Raw genomic sequence first — 21,728 nt, 5'->3', positions numbered from 1 at the left:
GTGGTCGGTTGATGAATTCTGTGTCAAATCCCAACGTTTCGTCCCCGTCTGCGGAGGACATCTTCAAGGGGGTCTTGCTCCATTGGCTCGCTACTGACTGCCGCTGAATTCCGTGTCCGCGCGCTCCCGCGCCGAGGCGCGACGTCACGTGTTTTGAAAACGTCAGTGCATTTGACAATGTCCGCTGCCGTCGATCGCCGTTGCCATGCGCCAGTGGTGGACAGGCATCTTCTTCAACACAGGCATCCATATACCGTTTAATTTCACGCTCTCCTCCTTTCGATTGAAATTATTAGGGTGTGTGGCGATTTCGATTGCCTCCCTTTAATAGAGCCTTTCGTAATATCCGCTTGTGGCCTCTAGTACCTGCGTCTCCTCGAAACGAATATGGTGGTTACCTGGCTGGAAAACATGCTCCGCAACAACTGATCTTTCCGTTTCTCCTCTTCTACAATTGCTCTTGTGGTCTTCCAAACGTTTTGAAACAGTTCTTTTAATGGTACCCACATAAACATCTTCACAGCTGCATAGGATCCTATACAGTCCAGCTTTTTCCAATAGTTTTCGAGCGTCCTTGTCAGGCTTAAGGTATTACTGTATCTTCCTGGTGGGCTTGTAAATTACAGTAATATTCCGCTTCGTCAAGATCTTCCCTATTCTTTCCGTTACATTTTTAACAAACGGCAGCAAAACCTTAGATTTTGCAGTAGCCTGTACGTCACTATGATTTCTGCATGGCTGTCTCAACGCACGTTTTATTTCGGCGGATGAATATCCGTTCTTCATTAGTTCATTGTGGAGATGTTCCATCTCAGCATCGAGCAACTCGGGTTCACAAATGTTTCTAGCTCTGTCCGCTAACGTCTGATAACACCCCGCTTTTGTTGTGAATGGTGGTTCGAGTCCCGGTGCAAATAACGGTCTGTGTGCGTGGGTTTACGGTATACTGAGTGGTCCAAACTACCATTTTCGTTTCTAAAAACAAGCACATCGAGGAAATGTAAACACGTGACGTCACGCCACGTTTGGAAGAGCAAAAGGGCAATTGTAGAAGAGGAGAAAAGGAAAGACCAGCTGTTGCGGAGCATGATTTCCAGCCAGGTAACCACCATATTCGTTTCGAGGAGACGCAGGTACTAGCGGCCATAAGCGGATATTACGAAAGCATTACAGGGAATCAATCGAAATCGCCAAAAACCCTAATAATTTCAATCTAAAAGAGGAGGGCGTGAAATTAAACGGTATATGGATGTCTGTGATGAAGAAGATGTGTAAAACCCGCCCACCACTGGGGGATGGCAACGGCGATCGACGGCAGCGGACAGCGGCCAATTGCACTGACGTTTTCAAAACACGTGACGGCACGCCTCGGCGCGGGAGCGGAATTTAGCGGCAGTCAGTAGCGAGCCAGTGGGTGTGTTGGACCTTCCATCGAGCTACAGACCCCCTCGAAGATGTCGTCCTCAGACGGGGACGAAACGTTGGGAATTGACACAGAATTCATCAACCGACCACGGAATAACAGCCGGGATAATTATAATTGACATGACATTACCGGCCACGAAAGTCTACATTTTAGTTTCTTTGTTTTATCGTATAATTTGACCCGTGTCAGTCTTCGCTACCAGTAATGGTACGTTCTGTATATGGAGACGTAACTGAATCTAGTGTTGTGACTGTGCACGTCATTTTGGTAAATAGTCAACGAAAGTATGCAGATGCAGAATTAAAATACCGAACAGATAGTTAAAAGGGTGAGGTAGTAACTTCTCATTTTGAGAAGTGCCCTGCTGTGCGAATGAGTCGGGTGCTGCAAGCGTCGGCGAGGCTTCGGCATAGGCGCCGAAGGGTGCGGAGCGAGCGAGAGGGCGGCTCAGAGCTTCAGCGCGGCCGTCGGAAGGCGTCGGGCGGGCGCGGCGCGGCGGCGCGGGGCGGACAGCGCGTCACTCAGACGGTGGTGACGCGGTCCACCTCGACGTAGCCCGCAGAACTGTCCGTTTGTCAGCAGATGACCTCCTTGGAGTGCGGCGCGGAGGCGGCGGGGCGCACGGCGACGCCGGCGCCGCTGCTGGAGCTGCTGAGGCGCGAGCGCGCGGCGCGCCGGCGGCGGCGCCGGCGGCGGAGGGCGGCGCCGCACAGCAGCGCGCCCAGCGACAGCAGCGCCGCCAGCGCCGCCGCGGCCCACGGCAGAGGCACCAGCCGCGCCCAGCACTCCGACAGCCGCTCGTCCGCGCCCGACGGGCAGTGCGCCACGCCGTCGCACCACAGCGACGCGTTGATGCAGGCGTCCAGCTCCGGGCAGCGGTGCGGGCAGTCGTCCTGCACGAAGTTCTCCGGCGGGTGCACGCTGCGCCTGCGGCACGACACCAGTCCGTCAAGAGTCTCCTGCTGGATACAGCGAGTCGAAATACACTGGCGGAAAAATATTAGTACACCATTTCAGAGCTTTGCAATTCACTCGAGATATATCGTTACATTTCATTTGGAGTAACTCATTTTCGCTCATCATATTAGATGTTTTTGGAAAGTCTGCAACTGCAACATTCATGATTTAAATAATGAAAACTGCACCAGTTACTTGTGTTGTGATGCTTAGCACAAAGCATTTCAAGAATTTATTCTCATTTTCAAGTGAATTTCTATATTTGTTTACATGAACGTGTTTGATGAAACTTCCTGGCAGATTGAAACTGTGTGCCGGACCGAGACTCGAACTCGGGACCTTTGCCTTTCGCGGGCAAGTGCTCTACCAACTGAGCTAGCCAAGCACGACTCACGCCCCGTCCTCACAGCTTTACTGCTGCCAGTACCTCGTCTCCTTTTGTAAAGTTTGGAAGGTAGGAAACGAGGTACTGGCAGAAGTACAGCTGTGAGGAGGGGGCGTGAGTCGTGCTTGGGTAGCTCAGTTGGTAGAGCACTTGCCCGCGAAAGGCAAAGGTCCCGAGTTCGAATCTCGGTCCGGCACACAGTTATAATCTGCCAGGAAGTTTCATATCAGCGCACACTCCGCTGCAGAGTGAAAATCTCATTCTGGAAAGCCGCTCGGAGTGGCCGTGCGGTTTGAGGCGTCATGTAACGGATTGCACGGCCCCATCCCGTCAGAGGTTCGAGTCCTCCCTCGGGCATGGGTGTGTGTGTGTTGTTCTTAGCATAAGTTAGTTTAAGTAGTGTGTAAGTATAGGGACCGATGACCTCAGCAGTTTGGTCTCTTAGGAATTCACACATTTTTTTTTTCATTCTGGAAACATGTTTGGTGTTTGCACGAGTGATGTTCTGCCTCTCTTGCGCCTTTCTGTGGCTAGACTACAATCGGAAAATCGGACAGTGTTTTCAAATGCTAATGTTAGAAATGCTATTCTTGTTCGTCTGCTTACTGGTACTGTCTCCTCCACCAAGCAGAATATCGCATACTCGCAAATCGACACTTATATTGTTTGTTTACAAAACATGCTACAAAGATATTACGACTCTATGGTTCGCAAAGAGTTAGTAAGTACGCAGTCTGAGGTGTTACAATGCTTATGGTTTACGTTATGCATGTACATAAGGTTGTCAATTTTGACTACTAAATTGCCAATTAAATTAAATCCATTTCTGAGATTTTTGGAAGTGAAGGAGTGTCTTAAGATCTTCTACGTTTACGAACGTGTGTCCAGTGTCTTTTATGTGTACTCCCACTTCTCATTTTTTCAATTGGTTATGTGACATTCGTCACCCATTCAGAAACATAGATCTTAAGATACTCCATCACTTCAAAAAAATCTCATAAATGGTTGTAATGGAGGTGCGTGAAATTTTTGTACACCACAAAAAGCAGGGAGGAAAAATTCTCATTGACAATGTAGATACTGAATGAGTTAATGTCTTCAAATGTTTATGCTGTATATCATAACTTACCGGTTTCACAAATACGTACATTTCCTCATCAGAAAAGAAATGTAATCGATAATTTTGTAATTTAGTAGTCAATAGGTGTCAAAATACATTTCATAATTGACAACCATATATATGTCAAAAAGTTTTGCATCACCCCAGTTCCCAGAACTCCTGAAGACAGACGTTGACTGTGGATATTGTATCACAGACATAGTTCCATTGACTGTTCAGAGATGTCACTAAACCCGCCCAAAGATGTAAACAACAATCCATGATCAGCGCCGATTAGACCGACGGGGTCCGACAGCCATCCGTTCCAATCTTTCCACCAGGAACAAGGTACACTGATCGTGTTGTCTGTAGTACAACCATGCCTACACGGTTCGATCGCATCCGCTTTTTTACTTTGTGCCAGGAAGGGCTCTAAATAAGAGAAGTGTCCAGGCTTCTCGGAGCGAACCAAAGCAATGTTGTTCGGACGTGGAGAAGATACAGAGAGATAGAAACTATTGATGACATACCTCGCTCAGGCCGCCTAAGGACTACTACTGCAGTGGATGCCAGCTACCTACGCATTATGGCTCGTATAAACCCCGACAGCAATGCCTCCATGTTGAATAATGCTTTTCGTGCAGCCACAGGACGTCGTGTTACGACTCAAACTGTGCGCAGTAGGCTGGCTGATGCCCAACTTCACTCCCCACGTCTATGGCGAGGTCCATCTTTGCAACCACGACACCATGTAGCGAGATGCAGATGAGCCCAGCAACATTCCGAATGGACCGCTCAGGATTGGCAGTACGTTCTCTTCACCGGTGAGTGCCGCATATGCCTTCAACCAGACAATCGTCGGAGACGTGCTTGGAGGCAACCCGGTCAGGCTGAACGCGTTAGCCACACTGTCCAGCGAGTGCAGCAAGATGGAGGTTCCCTGCTGTTTTGGGGGGAGGGGGAGGCATTATGTGGGGGTAGGCCGCTAGTGGTTATGGAAGGCGCCGTAACGGCTATACGATACGTGAGTGCCATCGTCCGGCCGATAGAGGGACCATATCGGCAGCATATTGGCGAGACATTCGTCTTCATGGACGACAATTCGAGCCCCCATCGTGAATATCTTCTGAATGACTTCCTTCAGAATAACGACATCGCTCGACTAGAGTGGCCAGCATGTTCTCGAGTCATGAACCCTATCGAACATGCGTGTGATAGATTTAAAAGGGCTGTTTATGGACGACGTGATCCACTAACCACTCTGAGGGGTGTACACATCGCCGTTGAAGAGTGGGACAATGTGGACCAACAGTGCCTTGATGAACTTGTGGATAGTATGGCACGACGAATACAGGCATGCATCAATGCAAGAGGACGTGTTACTGGGTATTAGAGGTACCGGTGTGGACAGCAGTCTGTACCACTACCTCTGAATTTCTCGCTGTATGGTGGCACAACATATGATATGTGGTTTTAATGAGCAATAAAAAGGGCGGAAATGATGTTTATGTAACTCTTCAGGCTTTCCCGGCTATCTAATGACATCCCAAGATGTCAATGATGTTTATGTTGATCTCTATTCCAATTTTCTGTACAGGTTCCGGAACTCTCGGAACCGAGGTGATGCAAAACGTTTTCTGATGGGTGTCTATATACACTGTAACAACTCAGACTGTGTACTTACTAACTATTTGTAAACCATATTGTCGTAATATCTTTATAGCAAAAAATGGCTCTGAGAACTATGGGACTTAACTTCTAGGGTCATCAGTCCCCTAGAACTTAGAACTACTTAAACCTAACTAACCTAAGGACATCACACACATCCATGCCCGAAGCAAGATTCGAACCTGCGACCGTAGCGGTCGCGCGGCTCCAGACTGAAGCGCCTAGAACCGTTCGGCCACCTCGGCCGGCTATCTTTGCAGCATGTTTTGTAAACAAACAGTGTAAGTGATGGTTTGCGTGTGTGCAATATTCTGTGTAACGGACGAGGCACAATATCTGAAGTAGATAAATACAAGTACCATTCCTAACAGTAGCATTTTAACCCTCACAGACTCATTTTTTCCGATTTTCCGGCTGCAGTCTAACCGCAAGGAGGCGCTCCAGACATGTTGACGTAAACAAAGGTACAAAAGCACTTGAAAATGAGAATAAATTCTCGAAACGCGTTGTGCTAAGGATCAAAACACAAGTAACTGGTGCAGTTTTCATTATTTAAATCATTAAAGCATATGGAGTACATGAAATGATTACATTTACAAACCAACAGCACAAGCGGCTCTGAGGTACCAGGTATCGATCCATCCTGAAAAACCCATATTACTACATGGTGTTGTCTCCACGGGCAGCAATGCATGCGCTGGCTCTGCCATCCAGTCGATCGTACAGATGTCGAATACAGTCCTGCGACACGTTATGCCTCGCCTGCTCGACCGGTTCACACAGTTCTGTAATAGTTATTGGTTGACGAGTCAAACAAGTCACTTCTCGTCCCATCGTATCCCACACGTACTCGATTCGAGACAAGTACGGAGTTGGTGCTGGCCAGGGAAGCTGCAGCACGTCTTACAGAGCACATTGAGTTTCACGGGCAGTGTGTGGCCGATCATTTTCCTGATGGAAGAACACATCATCTTCCTGATTACTTCTCATGGTCGGGTTTCACAGTCAAGTAGAATTTTTTAAAGGACATCACATTCGCCTTTGACTGCAGAAATTATTTATTTTGCAGTTGCGGTTTTGGCTTTCAGGACATTTTCAAGTTGTACTGCAAAGATTCAAAATGATTCAAATGGCTCTAAGCACTATGGGACTTAACATCTGAGGTCATCAGTCCCCTAGACTTAGAGCTACTTAAACCTAACGAACCTAAGGACATCACACATATCCATGTCCGAGGCAGGATTCGAACCTGCGACCGCAGCAGCAGCGCGGTTCCGAACTGAAGCGCCTAGAACCGCTCGGACTGCAAAAGATTTTGCACTTTAATTTGACTTCAGCACATGTGACACGTTAAAATCCTTCGACATGTATATACATCATTGTCAAAAATATGCCTTTTCGCTGTAGAAATACAGTAACATCAGAGAAGTGCGAATCTCTGTATTTCGTGAAATGATATAAATTACGTGAAATATTTGCACCAGCGGCCTTAGTTTACGTGTAAGCCATGTGCTAGAAAATTGATTTGTTACGATTTAAGTGAATGATGTTAATACTGGCAATATTTCACGTAACTGACATCATTTCACGATGCACAGAGCTCCGCTCTCGTCTGATGTTACTGTATTTTTGCACTGGAAAGGTCTATTTTTGATGATGATATGTATACATGTCGGAGGACTTAAAAGTCTGACACGTGCTGAAGCAAAATGTAAGTGCAGAATCTTTGCAGTACCACTTGAAAATGGACCTAAGGCCAAAACTGCATTTGTGAAGTAAATAATTTCTACAGTCAATGGTGAACATGATGTCCTTACAAAAAGGTAAGTCTATTTCCTGTTACAAATAACATTCTGCACGTACCGTCCGCTGGTTAGCATCACCTACAGAAACAGTGAAGGTGAACGAGAGTTGTAGCTTATCGCACCCACGCCCATAAGGCCTGGGGTGGGGCCACTGTGTCTCGAACGAATGCACTCTACGAGACAGCGCTCACCAGGTCTACGTCGTACGCGCAAACGACCATCACTTGCTTGCAGTCACAATCCGCTTTCATTGCTGAAGACCACGGCGTGCCATTCCATTTTGCAAGTGATCCACTGACGGCACCAGTCGAGCCATGCACGTCGATGCTATGGCGTGAGGGGAAGATGGGCTAGAGGTGTGCGTGGCCGTAGTCTCACTGCTAATAACCGGTTCACATCAGTTCGTGTTAACATGTCTGGGCTTACAAGTCCTCCAGTGTGTGCTGTGGTAGCTGTACGATCTGCCTCCGCTGCCCTAAAATACGATGATCCTCGCGGGCATCTGTGTTGCTTGGACGCTCAGAACCTTGTCTGCGGGTAAATGTAAATGAGCGTTTGGCGTCATTGGCCGGGAGGCCCATTGCAGAGCAGGTCCGGCTGCCTTGGTGCAGGTCTTATTATATTCGACGCCACATTGGGCGGCCTGCACTCCGGATGGGGATGAAATGATGATGAAGACACCACGACACCTAGTCTCTGAGCGGAGAAAATCCCCGACCCAGCCGGGAATCGAACCCGGGCCCCTAGGATGGCAATCCGTCACGCTCGCCACTCAGCTATCGGGGCGGACTGTCTGCGGGTGATGCAGCACGTCCAACACGTGTGGAAATTCTGAGAAAGGACAGTTCCCACATTCAGAAGTCCACAATTTGACTCCTTTAAATCCCTCTCCGTTGACTATAGGAAGCAGAGTGCTTCTCCACGGCATGGTTGCCTGTTTACGTCACACGTTTACATTACATTCCCAAATAAAGGGTAGACACAATGGGTCTCTGGTAGCTATGCCATTACGTTATCTGTTGGCGGATGACGGTGAAACCATTAACAGTACAACCACTGTCCCTCAGGTGGCCTGTGCTGTCGTGGGATCAAACTCGACGTCATCCTTTCCAGGTCTACTAATTTTTTTGTGGCAGTGTATTTACAAGGCGTTACAGGAAACAACAAAAATTTGACACACTGGAGCACATAGTCTCTTCTAAATAACCTCCTTTATTCTCAAAGTACCGGGAAGGCAAGGCGAAATCGTTGCAAGAAAAATGCGAACAAATCTAAAAAGAAATGATGGTGGGAAAGACTGATTCACCTTTCGGCAAATCAAAACAATCTCCGGTCAAGCATGGACGTCAACATTAAGAGTGCACCAGGAATTCCTAAGTTGAGTGCAAAGGAGAGAGAGAAGACAGCTCGAAGGAGTAGACTGAAGGCTTTTATGAAGGGGAGAACGTGATAGCGGAAGAATGGGAGTCGATTTGCACACATAGTGGATCTAGTATAAAAGTTTAACGGAGCTTTGGGAATTTAAAGTCAAATGAAGCAGGTATGGTAGATAACATTCATTCTCAATTTCTAAACGCATTAAGGAAAATAGCAACCAATAGATTATTCGAGTTGGCTTGCAGAATCTATTAGACTGGAGACATTCCATCAGACTTTTGAAAAAATATCATCCGCACAGTCAACAAGATAGCAAAGAAAGATAAGTGATAGAAGTATCACACTGTCAGCCTAACAACTCACGCATCCAAGTTCCTGATAAGAGTAATACACCGAAGAATGCAGAAGAAAATTCGGATCTCTTAGATGACGATCAGATTGGATTTCAGAAAGGTAAAGGAACCAGGGAGGAAGACCTGACATTACAACAGACAACTGAAGCAAGATTTAAGAAACGTAAAGGTACATTTACAAGATTTATCGACCCATAAAAAGCGTTCGATAGTGTAAAATTGTGCAAGATGCTAGAAATTCTGAGAAATATAGCAGAAAGTTCTAGGGAAAGGCGGGTAGTATACGATATATACAGGAAACAAAAGGGAGCAATAAGAATGGGAGACGAAGAATGACGTGCTCGAATTGAAAAGGGCGTAAGACAGGAATGCAGTCGTCTCTTATAACGTTCAGTCTCCATATCGAAGAAGCTGTGTCGGAAATAAAATGAAGGTTCAGGATATGGATAAAAATTCAAGGTGAAAGGATCAGTGATAAGATTCGCTGAAAATGAACACACTTAATGTTCTGCGATCATAGGTAGATCCTTTCAAGATGATAGGTTTGAACAGTCTTATGCTGCCATTATCTGATCTTCTCATCTTGCTGTAAAATTGCCATATTACGTTACGTGAATTCAAAGCATAAAAGGCACTCCCTACGCCTACATGTCCTGATAAAAAGCAAGTTCCAGATCAGATGATGGCAACATAAGATAGCTTAAACCGGTCATCTTGGAGCAATAAAAGTGTCTACACTGCGATCGCGGCTTATGAAGTGTGTTCATTTTCAACTATACTGATGTCCCACAGTACAGCATATGTACTTTACAAAACATGAGATTCGCTGATGACATTACTGTCCTCAGTGAAAGTGAGGAAGAGTTACAAGACTTCTTGAATGGAATTTGAGCATCTCGGAAATGCTGAGAAAAACACTCAAGTTATGCGAACTATTCATGTCTCTATCTATAACAATATACCGGGTGTCTCAGGAGTCTTTCCTTGATTACAAATTTTGGTGGGGCATGAAATATGACACATAGACATATTTTTTTATCTTGAACTGCATGTGACATATTTCAAGTTTTTGTGTACGTACACACTTAGTGTTACTTTGTTGCAGCGCCCCGTGACGTAACAACAGCGGAATCGGACACCATCTGCAGACAACATGTACTCAAACCAGGAGAAAGCAAAATGTGTCCTCTGGTATCACGAGGCACAGACACCAAAAGCAGTCCCGAGAAAATTCCTCTCCCTAGAAGAGGCAGACCTGGAGCTAGCGCACAGCCAATTCAGACAGTGGTGACTTTGTACGCACGGAAAAGAACTTGCGTATGTAGGATGCGGTGTACTGATGTCTTCCGGATCTGCAACTCACGTGAGGCTCTGCGGACTGACTTCTTAGGACTTCCTACGAAGGCATTTCTCTAAGAACTAGGTGCAGGTCTGCCTGTTTTAAGGAGATCACAAGCGTTCCCTGTTTCCTTAAACTTCAGATGCCGCATCTTGATGCTTCTAATGCCTCGTGGCTGTCTATTGTATGGCGCCTGGAGTTTTCTCTGGACTGTTTTTGATGATTGCGTCTCATGACATCAGACGACACATTGGGCTTTCTCCTGGTGTGAGTGCATGTTATTTACAAATGGTGCCAGATTCCGCTGTTGTTTCGTCACTGGGTTCTATAACAAACAAAGTGGCAATAAGTATGTACATGGTGACAATTATTGAAGTATATAAAGCGAAACGTAAATTAGTTACGGACTACGGCGTGCACACGCTTTATTCAACATGTAAACGTCACTACAGGTATTCGGATTTAGCTATAACATGTTCGATATGCCTGGTATCATTTACGATGAGGTGGCGCAGACGAATAGCGAAATTCTGCATGATCCGTTAAAGTGTCGGAGCATCGATGTTATCAATGACCTCCTGAATGGCTGTTTTCCGTTCGGCAATGGTTTTGGGAATATTGCTGTACACCTCGTCTTTAATATAGTCCCACAAAAAGGAGTCGTATCTGTTCAGATCCGGAAAATATGGCGGCCAATCGAGGCCCATGCCAGTGGCCTCTGGGTACCCCTGAGCCAGAATGCGGTCCCCAAAGTACTCCTCCAGGACACCAAACACTCTCCTTCCTCGATGGGGTGGAGCTCCGTCTTGCATGAACCACATCTGGTAGAAATCAGGGTCACTTCGGATAATGGGGATGAAATTATCTCGCAAAACCTTCACGTACCGTTCGGTAGTACTTGTACCATAAGGAATGTCGCACCAATTATTCAGTGACTAGACACTGCACACGACCCATTGAGGGTGAAGAGACTTCTCGATCGCGAAATGCGTATTCTCAGTCCTCAAAATGCGCCAATTTCGCTCACTGACGAACCCATCCAAATGAAAGTAGGCCTCGCGCTAAAACAAACCATGCATTCGCATACTAATTCCCATGATGCCCCGCGTCAACCGTGCAGTTTGAACGTCCTAAAGCAAACCGTTGAGAAGTTATGACGATTTTATTTCATATAGTTCATATAATTCAAAAACTTAAACATGTCACATGCAGTTCAAGACAAAAAGTGTTGGTCTATGCGTCACATTTTATGCCTTATGAGTGTCTGTAATCAGGGAAAGGCTTCTGGGACACTCGCTATATTTAGTGCAACTAAGTAGCTGTTGTTTTTTATTCATTTAAAGTCAATGATGCCTATATGTTCCACAACATGTACAGCAACATATGTATACCGTGAAATATTGGCAGCTGTAGTCAGGGCTTGTCATTCGATTAGAACTCAACGCCAACTGTAGATGGCAGCGCTCTATGAATACAAAGTACAACAAGGGGCCGCCTGCATTAAGTGACTGTATTCACCAAAGGACACGCACGGAGGTCCAGTCGATACCTTCACAACTTGCGAAGGTTAGACAAAATATCACAAAAAGATATAAACATAACCATCACAGTCCACGATCAGCTGACGACGGCTTCAGCAGCCATATGGTTTTCCTGGGTGGTTGAATACTGTCGACAAATAGTATCACCCTCATTTAGAAAAGGATGACGTCCTTCACGGCAATGAAACAATCGCGGAATCAGCGAGAAGATTTTAACTTCAATTCGGCAAATCATTTAGCTTACGAATCGATAGAGGATGGCGGTATTGGGTGCTGGGAATTTTCACCGATGCCAAAAAAAGCGAGGGACAGTGGTGCTCGCAGCCAAAGCGAAGCGTGCAGTGGGAGGTGCGCAGTGAGAGCGGCTGTGGGACAGAGAGAGAGGTGTAGGGCGGTGCGCACCTACCTCCGCGCGAGCTCGAGCCAGGTGAGCGAGTAGGCGCCGGGCTCGACGGCGCGCAGCTCGACGACGACGCCGCGGGTGGTGGGCGGCGGCGTGGGCGGCGGCTGCTGCTCGAAGAGCAGGGCGGCGGCGGCGTCGTGCGGCAGCCAGCCCTCCGAGAAGAGCTCGACGAGCCGGTGGCGGCGGTCGTGGCGTGCCGGCGACGGGCACACGACGAGTGGCTCGTGGGCGGCGCCGCCCAGCTCTAGCGGGCCGTCGCCCCACAGCGCCAGCCCCAGGCCGCGGCCGCCCGTGTGCAGCAGCACGCGGTTGCGCGTCGCGCACTCGCCGCCGCCGCCCCCGTCGCCCCCGCCGCCCTCGCCGTCCGTCTCGTTGAGCGCGATGCCGCGGATCTTCACGTACAGGTAGCGGCCCACGCCGGGCTCGATCAGCCACGGCTGGCCGTCACAGAACTCCTGCCGACAAACAGGCTCGTACTCGTACAATTCGACATGAGGTGACCGATGTATCTGGAAGATACTTTACTCTTATTTCAGTTTCTACTCACTACAAGGAGCGCAAAATGGCTCACTGGTTTGACACAGAGTTGCAGCACTTTGTTTCGAAACGGGTGCGAGAGATTGTAGCTGTCCCTCCTCCCCCCTTCTCTTTAAAAACATGCATAAATATGCAAATTAGTAGGTTATGGTCAATTGGGAGGTGAAATAGGTAACGCATGGCGAATTTGTTCACGTTAAATACACTACCAGAGAAAAAAAACGTAATATCCTCAAGGACATGGTCATTTTTCTGAAAACTGAGGTGACAGGTAGTTCATCATTGTAGGTGTATATGATAACAAATTCAGACCAAATGAAACATCCATGTCACATTAAAGGGTGCCCCAACAGTCGTACAGAGTACCCCTCCCTGGCAGCAACGCGGACACGTATTCTCGCATGCAGATGATCATGAAAATACCGAATGGCGTACTGTGCTAGATTGTCCCAAGCCTTTTTTTGTTGCGTTTCGGCAACGATTTTCTCAGGCCCGGGAGCACGAGTAAGTCCCCCCTTCCTTATGTCCCATGCGTATTCATTGAGCGAGAAACCCAGACGTCTTTTTGGTCAGGGAAGTTGTTATACAGCACGTTGCGTAATATCAGCCGAATGTGAACGTGCACCGTCCTGCTGAAAAAAACATTTTCAGAGAAATGGTAGGAGAACGTGTATAACAGCATTTGCAAAGTAACGATCACTGGGTATTTTACTCTAGAGAAATACCAAATATGAACGCCAGATATAACTGCCGCCCACCTCCATCAAACCACGAAGCCTAGGATAGGGCCTGTGTGTCATTGGCAAACGCACTCTGGAATAGGCAGTTCACCAGGTCTTCGCAATAGACGTGCCATTCCACTCTCTATTCTACTTTTTCACACCAGGGAATCGTGTTCGGCTGTGTCGTTGTGCCAGCCTGACTTTCTTCCCTTAGAACTATGGAGATTTTAGAGTGTTTCAGGAGAAAAGTAAACTGACGATGGAAACCTGTATACGAAACCGTCACCCACCGAGGCACCAGAACACCATATTCTTAAAAGACAAGGCCTTTCTATGCAGAAGCTTCTCCACTAGCGATCGAGGCGGTCAGTTGCGATCACTGAATAACAAACAGCATTGTTAGACGTACCGCCTACGGTCCGCCAGCTTACAAAGTCACGTTTGCTGCCGAAAGGGCGACCTGTAACTTCGTTGTTCTGTAGTACGTTTCCGGACACGGGTTTCTATTCACTATTTGTTCCTTGAGACATTCCCCTACAACCCATCGAAGTTTGTCGCAACATTTCTGGAACGCCCTGTAAAATCTCAAACTATTATCGAGACAATAGTAAATTGATTTTAAAATAAAAACCTTTTATTTACACAAAATAAAAGATTAAGATATTCTAATTGATTTACATAGTCACTCCAGAAAATATATGCTATCCAAATTGCAATGTTCTCCTACAAGATAGCAAACTACAAACCTGCAAGACACTCGCGTCCCGCGGTTGTCCACGGTTCAGGGATCGTTTCCTGCAACAGGCACTAGTGCCCGTAATCCAAACAAATGGCCTGGACAACAACAAACACAACACGCTGATTTGTAGTTCACGGAAGCTGTGGCAGCCCTCACGAGAGGCGTCGAGTCCGCTTGCCCACTTTTCGACGACCAAGGCGCTGCCTTCGCGTACAACACTTTTTTTACGCCATAGCTCGTGCTCGACAGCAGATCGTTAACTTCTGAATGTTCCAAGTGATGATTTTGGACTTGAACATTTTTCTTACTCACTTTCACCTTCCGCAACTCATCATTTTTTGACTTCCTTGTTTCGGACTGAAAGTAAAAAACGAACCTTCATTTATATGTAACTTAACACTCCACGAATGAGACTTACGTTCTTTAATTTTCAAATAAAACTATTTTACATTTTATGCTTATCCATTACGGATATTTTAGAACCCGTGACTGTTAACGGAATGTAAATAAATAAAACTGCAATAAGTCACGGATACCGTGTGCCGCGACAGTATTTAGGCCGGCGCCCAAGCACGGATCTGCTCTCTACGGGCAACTACTGTGAAACCCCCCAACAGAAAGCTCACAATAAACTATTAACAAGCCGAACTTCTGGATTACACCCCTTCACTATCCTCCACACGTATAAAATCCTGATCTGACCTCTTCCACACGTATAAAATCCTGATCTGACCTATTCTCTGCTACGCAAATATCACACGGGTGTCCGCCGTTCCAAAGTTCTATAATGCCCACCCCAAATCCTCGAACGCCATGCGTTCCGTCTCCCTCTCCACATCCGTTTACCTTCCCTCACATGGGTCCTCTACTATCTCATCAAATTCCCACCCCTCCTCATCCACATCGAACATCTTCACGTCTCTTGTAATATCTGAAAACTAGATTCCAATCACCCTGTTGTTTCCCATCTGATCAGCTCTAAAAACAGTTCGTGTCCTGTCCCAAGTCAACTTCAAGCAATTCCCTTTTCCAGACAATGAAATCTGCCCAGATATTTATCCCTCCAACTAACTTTAAGTGTTTATACTTATCCCATTCCACATCAGGGCTCCTCTTTCCTTTTCCCACTCCATCTATCCCCGCCTCTTTTCTCTTATAACTAGTACTCTAGCCACACACTACACTACTCCCCACCCTTTGTCTTTACCACCTACTGTACTACCCCACTATCCACCTCACCTCCGACTTGCCATCTCCATAGTTTTCCTCCCTAACAGATCCCTATCCTTTTAACTACACCCCTCAACCCATTGGAACATACTCTCTCCTCTGACAATACTTCTTATCCAGTGCAGGTCCTTCAGATGCGATGTGTTTTTAAAATGTATGCAATTCTGTTTTTTAGCGGTCCATTTTTTAGTTTAAAGTGACCAAACAACCCAAAATGTTGTTTCTTATCCTCATTATAATTTTTTTAATTCGGTTGGCTGAAGAGTGGAATATTGTACCGCTAACAGCTCACACGCCACCCATATGGGGAGATAGTGATGAAATAACAATAAAGAACGAAGAAAAAAAAACGGATCTGCAGGTCGGCGTCAGCCATCCAACCAGTCATTCATTCGATCTCATTAGGGCAGGCACCAGTTTGATCTGTAGTCCATCAATTAGAGTCTCGTTAAGGAACCATTGTCGGACAGTCGCTGTGCAGGGTTATCTTCGAACACCTGTCGTCTTTAGGACAGTGATTTTTCTTTCTTCAATCTTTGACCTTAGGCCAGATAAGCGTATATGGCATCGCTTTGCTGAGACCACGACTGATTGCATCATTAACTTCTGAATGTTCCAAGTGATGATTTTGGACTTGAAGATTTTTGTTGCTCACTTTCGCCTTCCGCAACTTATCATTGTTTGACTTTCTTGTTTGGGACTGAAAGTACAAAACGAACTTTCATTTATATGTAACTTAACACTCCACGAATGAGACATATGTTTTTTAATATTCAAATAAAACTATTTTACATTTTATGCTTATCCATACGGTTATTTTAGAACCCGTGACTGTTAACGGAATGTAAATACATAAAACTGCAAGAAGACACTTTTTTGAATAGTTATTTATTATTTCATGAACCGGTTTTTGAACCTTTTCAGGTTCATTTTCAGATGGTTTTCTGGAAGTTACGTCACTATTTCTAGCATAATGCTGTTACTGGCTTTGTGACAATGATGGAACATGTTTTAAGTGTTACCATGAGTATTGTTTATCTGTCGATATGGACGCAAAATTTTAGTTTTGAAATTACTGCGACAGTATGGGCGGCTTTGTTTCTGTCCATCTGTCTGCTTCCATTTTGATGGCCAGTTGGTACATCACTTCATACACTTTTACACAACTTGTATACATTTACACTGTGATAGCGAAACTTTGCCAGCATTCAGCATGTGCTATACAACTGTTGCTTGTTACAAAGATCTTGACAAACAGATATGACAAAGGCCTACTTTGCTCGAAGATGTTATTTGTTTTGTGAGCAAAGTAGGCCTGTTTGATATCTTACAGACTGTGTAAAAGTGTATGAAGTGATGTACCATCAAAATGGAAGGAGACCGATGGACAGAAAAAAAGCCGCCCATACCGCCGCAGTAAGTACAAAACTAAAATTTTGCATCCATATCGACAGATAAACAATACTAATGGCGATACATTAAAGCATGTTCCATCTTTGTCACAGAACCAGCACCCAGCATTATACTAGAAATAGTGATGCAACTTCTAGGAAACCATCTGTAGTTGATTCTGCAAAGGTTCGAAAACCGGTTCATGGAATAATAAACAATTATTTAAAAAAGTGACTGGCTGCACATTTTTAGATTTACATTGTTATCCTGAACAGAGTTCTCATTACACCCTCACCGGCGCGAGGCATATCACAAATAGCGGGCATTTTCTTTCGAGTACGATTTTCAAATCTCTGCCAAAAGTTACTCGGGCGAACAAGCGTTCGGAAAAAAATACTTCTTTATGAGTGGTAGCTTTCAGCGACATTAAACTCTGGAACTTGTTAATGTGGATACACTTTTCAAGTACACACACAAAAAGTCACAAGCGGAGGACAGATCTTGTGTTTTGGTGGCCACAGGAAAATGTTCCTCAGAAGTTCCATCGATGCACTTGGACCGTGTAGTGTTGCACCATACTGTAGAAAGTAAGCACTCCTCGCGCACAGTGAAGTCTCCTTGTTGTTGAACGTTCGTATCTTTGATCTGCTGAGCCGCCAGCAGTTTATACTGACGGAGTTTTAAATCCAAATGTAAAATTTTTCTTACAGATTCACGGCTCATCTGTAGACACGAGCTGGCGTTCGTGTCGTCTCGGAGTCCTGATGATGTCTCTCGCACGATGGTGACGTTTTCGGAGATCGTCGCTTTTTTTTTGTCAGAGCCTAACGGCTTCTTACTTATGTAGTCTGTTGTTCTGAAAGCTGTAACGCGTTGTAGGATCGTATTGCGACTTAGGACTGTGCGATGAAAATGAAGATGAAGTACACACTGTTCTGCAACGACAGCATCTAGGACAGAGGATTTGTACGCGAGCGCGAGGTGCTCTACTGTCCACTGTTCCATTGCTGCTGAATTGGCGGACAGTCCAGAAGTGAATGGCGTATGCGCCGTCTCCCTCCCACTGACAGTGGGGTACTAGCCAGTGCAGAAACGTTCGTATCCCCTTAGGATATCCAGTAGTTCACGCAGTACAAAAATGGACTGTATAATGAAGGACTAGTGACGTAGGGTGATTTACAGTTGTTGGACTCAGGTTAGGGCACAGGTAGTCCCAGTCTTCAAGAAGGGTCGTCGAGCAGACGCCAAAACTATAGACCTATATCTCTGACGTCGATCTGTTGTAGAATTTTAGAAGATTTTTTTGCTCGAGTATCATGTCGTTTTTGGAAACCCAGAATCTGCTATGTAGGAATCAACATGGATTCCGGAAACAGCGATCGTGTGAGACCCAACTCGCTTTATTTGTTCATGAGACCCAGAAAATATTAGATACAGGCTCCCAGGTAGATGCTATTTTTCTTGACTTCCAGAAGGCGTTCGATACAGTTCCGCACTGTCGCCTGATAAACAAAGTACGAGCCTACGGAATATCAGACCAGCTGTGTGGCTGGATTGAAGAGTTTTTAGCAAACAGAACACAGCATGTTGTTATCAATGGAGAGACGTCTACAGACGTTAAAGTAACCTCTGGCGTGCCACAGGGGAGTGTTATGGGACCATTGCTTTTCACAATATATATAAATGACCTAGTAGATAGTGTCGGAAGTTCCATGCAGCTTCTCGCGGGTGATGCTGTAGTATACAGAGAAGTTGCAACATTAGAAAATTGTAGCGAAATGCAGGAAGATCTGCAGCGGATAGGCACTTGGTGCAGGGAGTGGCAACTCTCCCTTAACATAGACAAATGTAATGTATTGCGAATACATAGAAAGAAGGATCCTTTATTGTATGATTATATGATAGCGGAACAAACACTGGTAGCAGTTACTTCTGTAAAATATCTGGGAGTATGCGTGCGGAACGATTTGAAGTGGAATGATCATATAAAATTAATTGTTGGTAAGGCGGGTACCAGGTTGAGATTCATTGGGAGAGTGCTTAGAAAATGTAGTCCATCAACAAAGGAGGTGGCTTACAAAACACTCGTTCGACCTATACTTGAGTATTGCTCATCAGTGTGGGATCCGTACCAGATCGGTTTGACGGAGGAGATAGAAAAGATCCAAAGAAGAGCGGCGCGTTTCGTCACAGGGTTATTTGGTAACCGTGATAGCGTTACGGAGATGTTTAATAAACTCAAGTGGCAGACTCTGCAAGAGAGGCGCTCTGCATCGCGGTTAGCTTGCTCGCCAGGTTTCGAGAGGGTGCGTTTCTGGATGAGGTATCGAATATATTGCTTCCCCCTACTTATACCCCCCGAGGGGATCACGAATGTAAAATTAGAGAGATTAGAGCGCGCACGGAGGCTTTCAGACAGTCGTTCTTCCCGCGAACCATACGCGACTGGAACAGGAAAGGGAGGTAATGACAGTGGCACGTAAAGTGCCCTCCGCCACACACCGTTTTGTGGCTTGCGGAGTATAAATGTAGATGTAGATGTAGATGTAGACGTTTCAAATTGTAACATCTCATACCTTGACCGTTCCTTTGCGACCTCCCTTTGGCCATTTTCTATGACAGGGTCGTATTTCCGAGGGAACGAGGCTTGTTTCAGCCTGGAGTTGATGTGCGGGATTTTGCACCGGGTTGGAAGGGCCGACTAGACGCATTTTAAGAGCGAGTGTTTCCTGATAACGGCTGTTACAAAAATGTTCTTAATATGTTGCAAGGAGACAGCACGAAGCAGTAACAGCAAGTGGCCAACGCGAATGCCTACACTCTGCTCCTGATTCTTATCGACTGAAAGGCTTATATTTTAAATAATTTCGTTGAGCAGTGGAGAAGTCGCGAAATGAAGAAGTATGGTGGAGAAGTTGTGCGCCCTTTGGAGTGGAGGAACTGTCATCATCGTGAACACCAGAAATCGGCAGGCAGCCCTGGAGGGGTTGACGTCGCAGATCGGAGGGTGGGGTATCTTTTTGAGCATTAGAAAGTGCGTTTCCGTGCGCGGATGTCGAATTATGCTTAGGCACTTTACTGTTGCTCTCTGCGAGAACTGCTAATTAGCGAATGTGAACTTGGTAAATAAAAGAAGGTGGCCGTGCGGTTCTAGGCGCTTCAGTCTGGAACCGCGAGACCGCTGCGGTCGCAGGTTCGAATCCTGCCTCGGGCATGGATGTGTGTGATGTCCTTAGGTTAGTTAGGTTTAAGTAGTTCTAAGTTCTAGGGGACTGATGACCACAGATGTTAAGTCCCATAGTGCTCAGAGCCATTTGAACCATTTGATAAAAGAAGGGCTCAGAAGAGAGCTGAGGCCATCAGCTAGCTGGACGTGTCTTTGAATAAGAGTGACGACTTGTTACGGTTAATTGATACGAATAAATTCCTCTTGTTTCCTCGCAAATTTGAGAATGGTATTTTTGTGTGACTCTTCCCCTGTTGACTTAACCTGTTCCTGTTTTTCCCACTCTGGTATGTAATGGAATGTCACACTCGAAACTCAGGGATTACACGATGTTGAGACGACTTCAGAGACTAGCAGCACTTGGTACAGAATATGAAGTATATGTTAATAACTATTTACTATTGAAAACAGTCTTCATCACGATTTATTTATCAAGGTGACCGGTTTCGACCACTACTGTGGTCATCTTCAGACCATTGAGTAGGAACCTCTTTTTGTTGGAGAATCACTACTGCACTAGTGATTCTCCAACAGAAAGAGGTTTCTACTGAATGGTCTGAAGATGACCACAGTAGTGGTCGAAACCGGTCACCTTGAAAAATAAATCGTGATCAAGACTGTTTTTAATAGTAAATATTTGTAAGACATTGATCACTGCCTTTCCCGTAATGTACTCAAAAGTAATATGTTAATAACGTTCATCTGATCATAAGCCTGCACCGCTTTGATAGCTGAACAATGTGCGAATAAAATATTTAAAAAAGTTATAAAGCGACTGGTCACAGTTTTCATTCAAATAATTTGCCGGCTTGTTGCTAGCATTTACTGGAAAATGTTAACTGCTTTCCTTGTGAGATGGACCGAGGCATCAGGTGTAGTGACAACGTGACCTGGCTACTACAATACTAGCCAAAATGAACGGGATGCTGGTGGGACGAGCACGGCGAATATGGAACCGGGCGAGGCTGAAAGATGGGGTAACAGTCGGAACATACTGGAACCGAGCCGGAGTTTGACGCTTGCGTCCCAGACTGAGCTAGCAGTGAAGACGTGGCGGACTTCTGTATGTACGGTCTACGGAAAAATTCGGGGGTTACTTCGACCACCGGTGCCTGCAACGCGTCAAAGAGCTGTCAGTTTTATCCAACGAGTCTCAAATTACGTATGGTCCATTACGGCTATAAAAATGTGAGCTAACATTTTTATTCTTACAGACGCGACGAGATCATCTACACTTCAAAACAGTTTTTACGATGAAAATTAGCTAAGTTACAGCAAACATCTACAGCTACATGATTACCCTGCAATTTACAAATATGTGCCAGGCAAAGGGTTCATCGAACCACCTTCAAGCAATTTCTGTACTCGAACAGTCCACGGGTGTACTGCCGGTCCAAAGTGTCCAACGGGCACAATATTTCGGCGATCAGACATGTCGCCATCGTCAGGTGCGCTGACGAACTGAGCCCCTCCCTATACGAGGCGTTCTCTCCGCGGTCCGCGCCCGCGGCTGCGCGTCGGCAGTCACT

General features: G+C 45.9%; 1 protein-coding gene across 1 annotated transcript in view; it reads right to left on the bottom strand.

The window, feature by feature from the left end:
* Nucleotides 1-1,873: 1,873 nt before the first annotated feature.
* Nucleotides 1,874-21,728, bottom strand: part of LOC124594941 — a 223,996-nt gene continuing 204,141 nt past the window's right edge. The window contains exons 12-16 of the mRNA XM_047133447.1: nt 12,706-12,808; nt 12,479-12,597; nt 12,357-12,412; nt 2,164-2,353; nt 1,874-1,990 (exon numbers count right to left, since the gene is read on the bottom strand). Of these exons, the coding sequence (XP_046989403.1) occupies nt 1,874-1,990; nt 2,164-2,353; nt 12,357-12,412; nt 12,479-12,597; nt 12,706-12,808 (585 nt within the window). The remainder of the gene's footprint in view (nt 1,991-2,163; nt 2,354-12,356; nt 12,413-12,478; nt 12,598-12,705; nt 12,809-21,728) is intronic.

This window comes from Schistocerca americana, chromosome 1 (assembly GCF_021461395.2).
Source record: "Schistocerca americana isolate TAMUIC-IGC-003095 chromosome 1, iqSchAmer2.1, whole genome shotgun sequence".
Classification (NCBI taxonomy): Eukaryota; Metazoa; Arthropoda; class Insecta; order Orthoptera; family Acrididae; genus Schistocerca; species Schistocerca americana.
The sequence above is the reverse complement of the archived record's forward strand: the minus strand, read 5'-3'. Positions and strand labels throughout refer to the sequence as shown.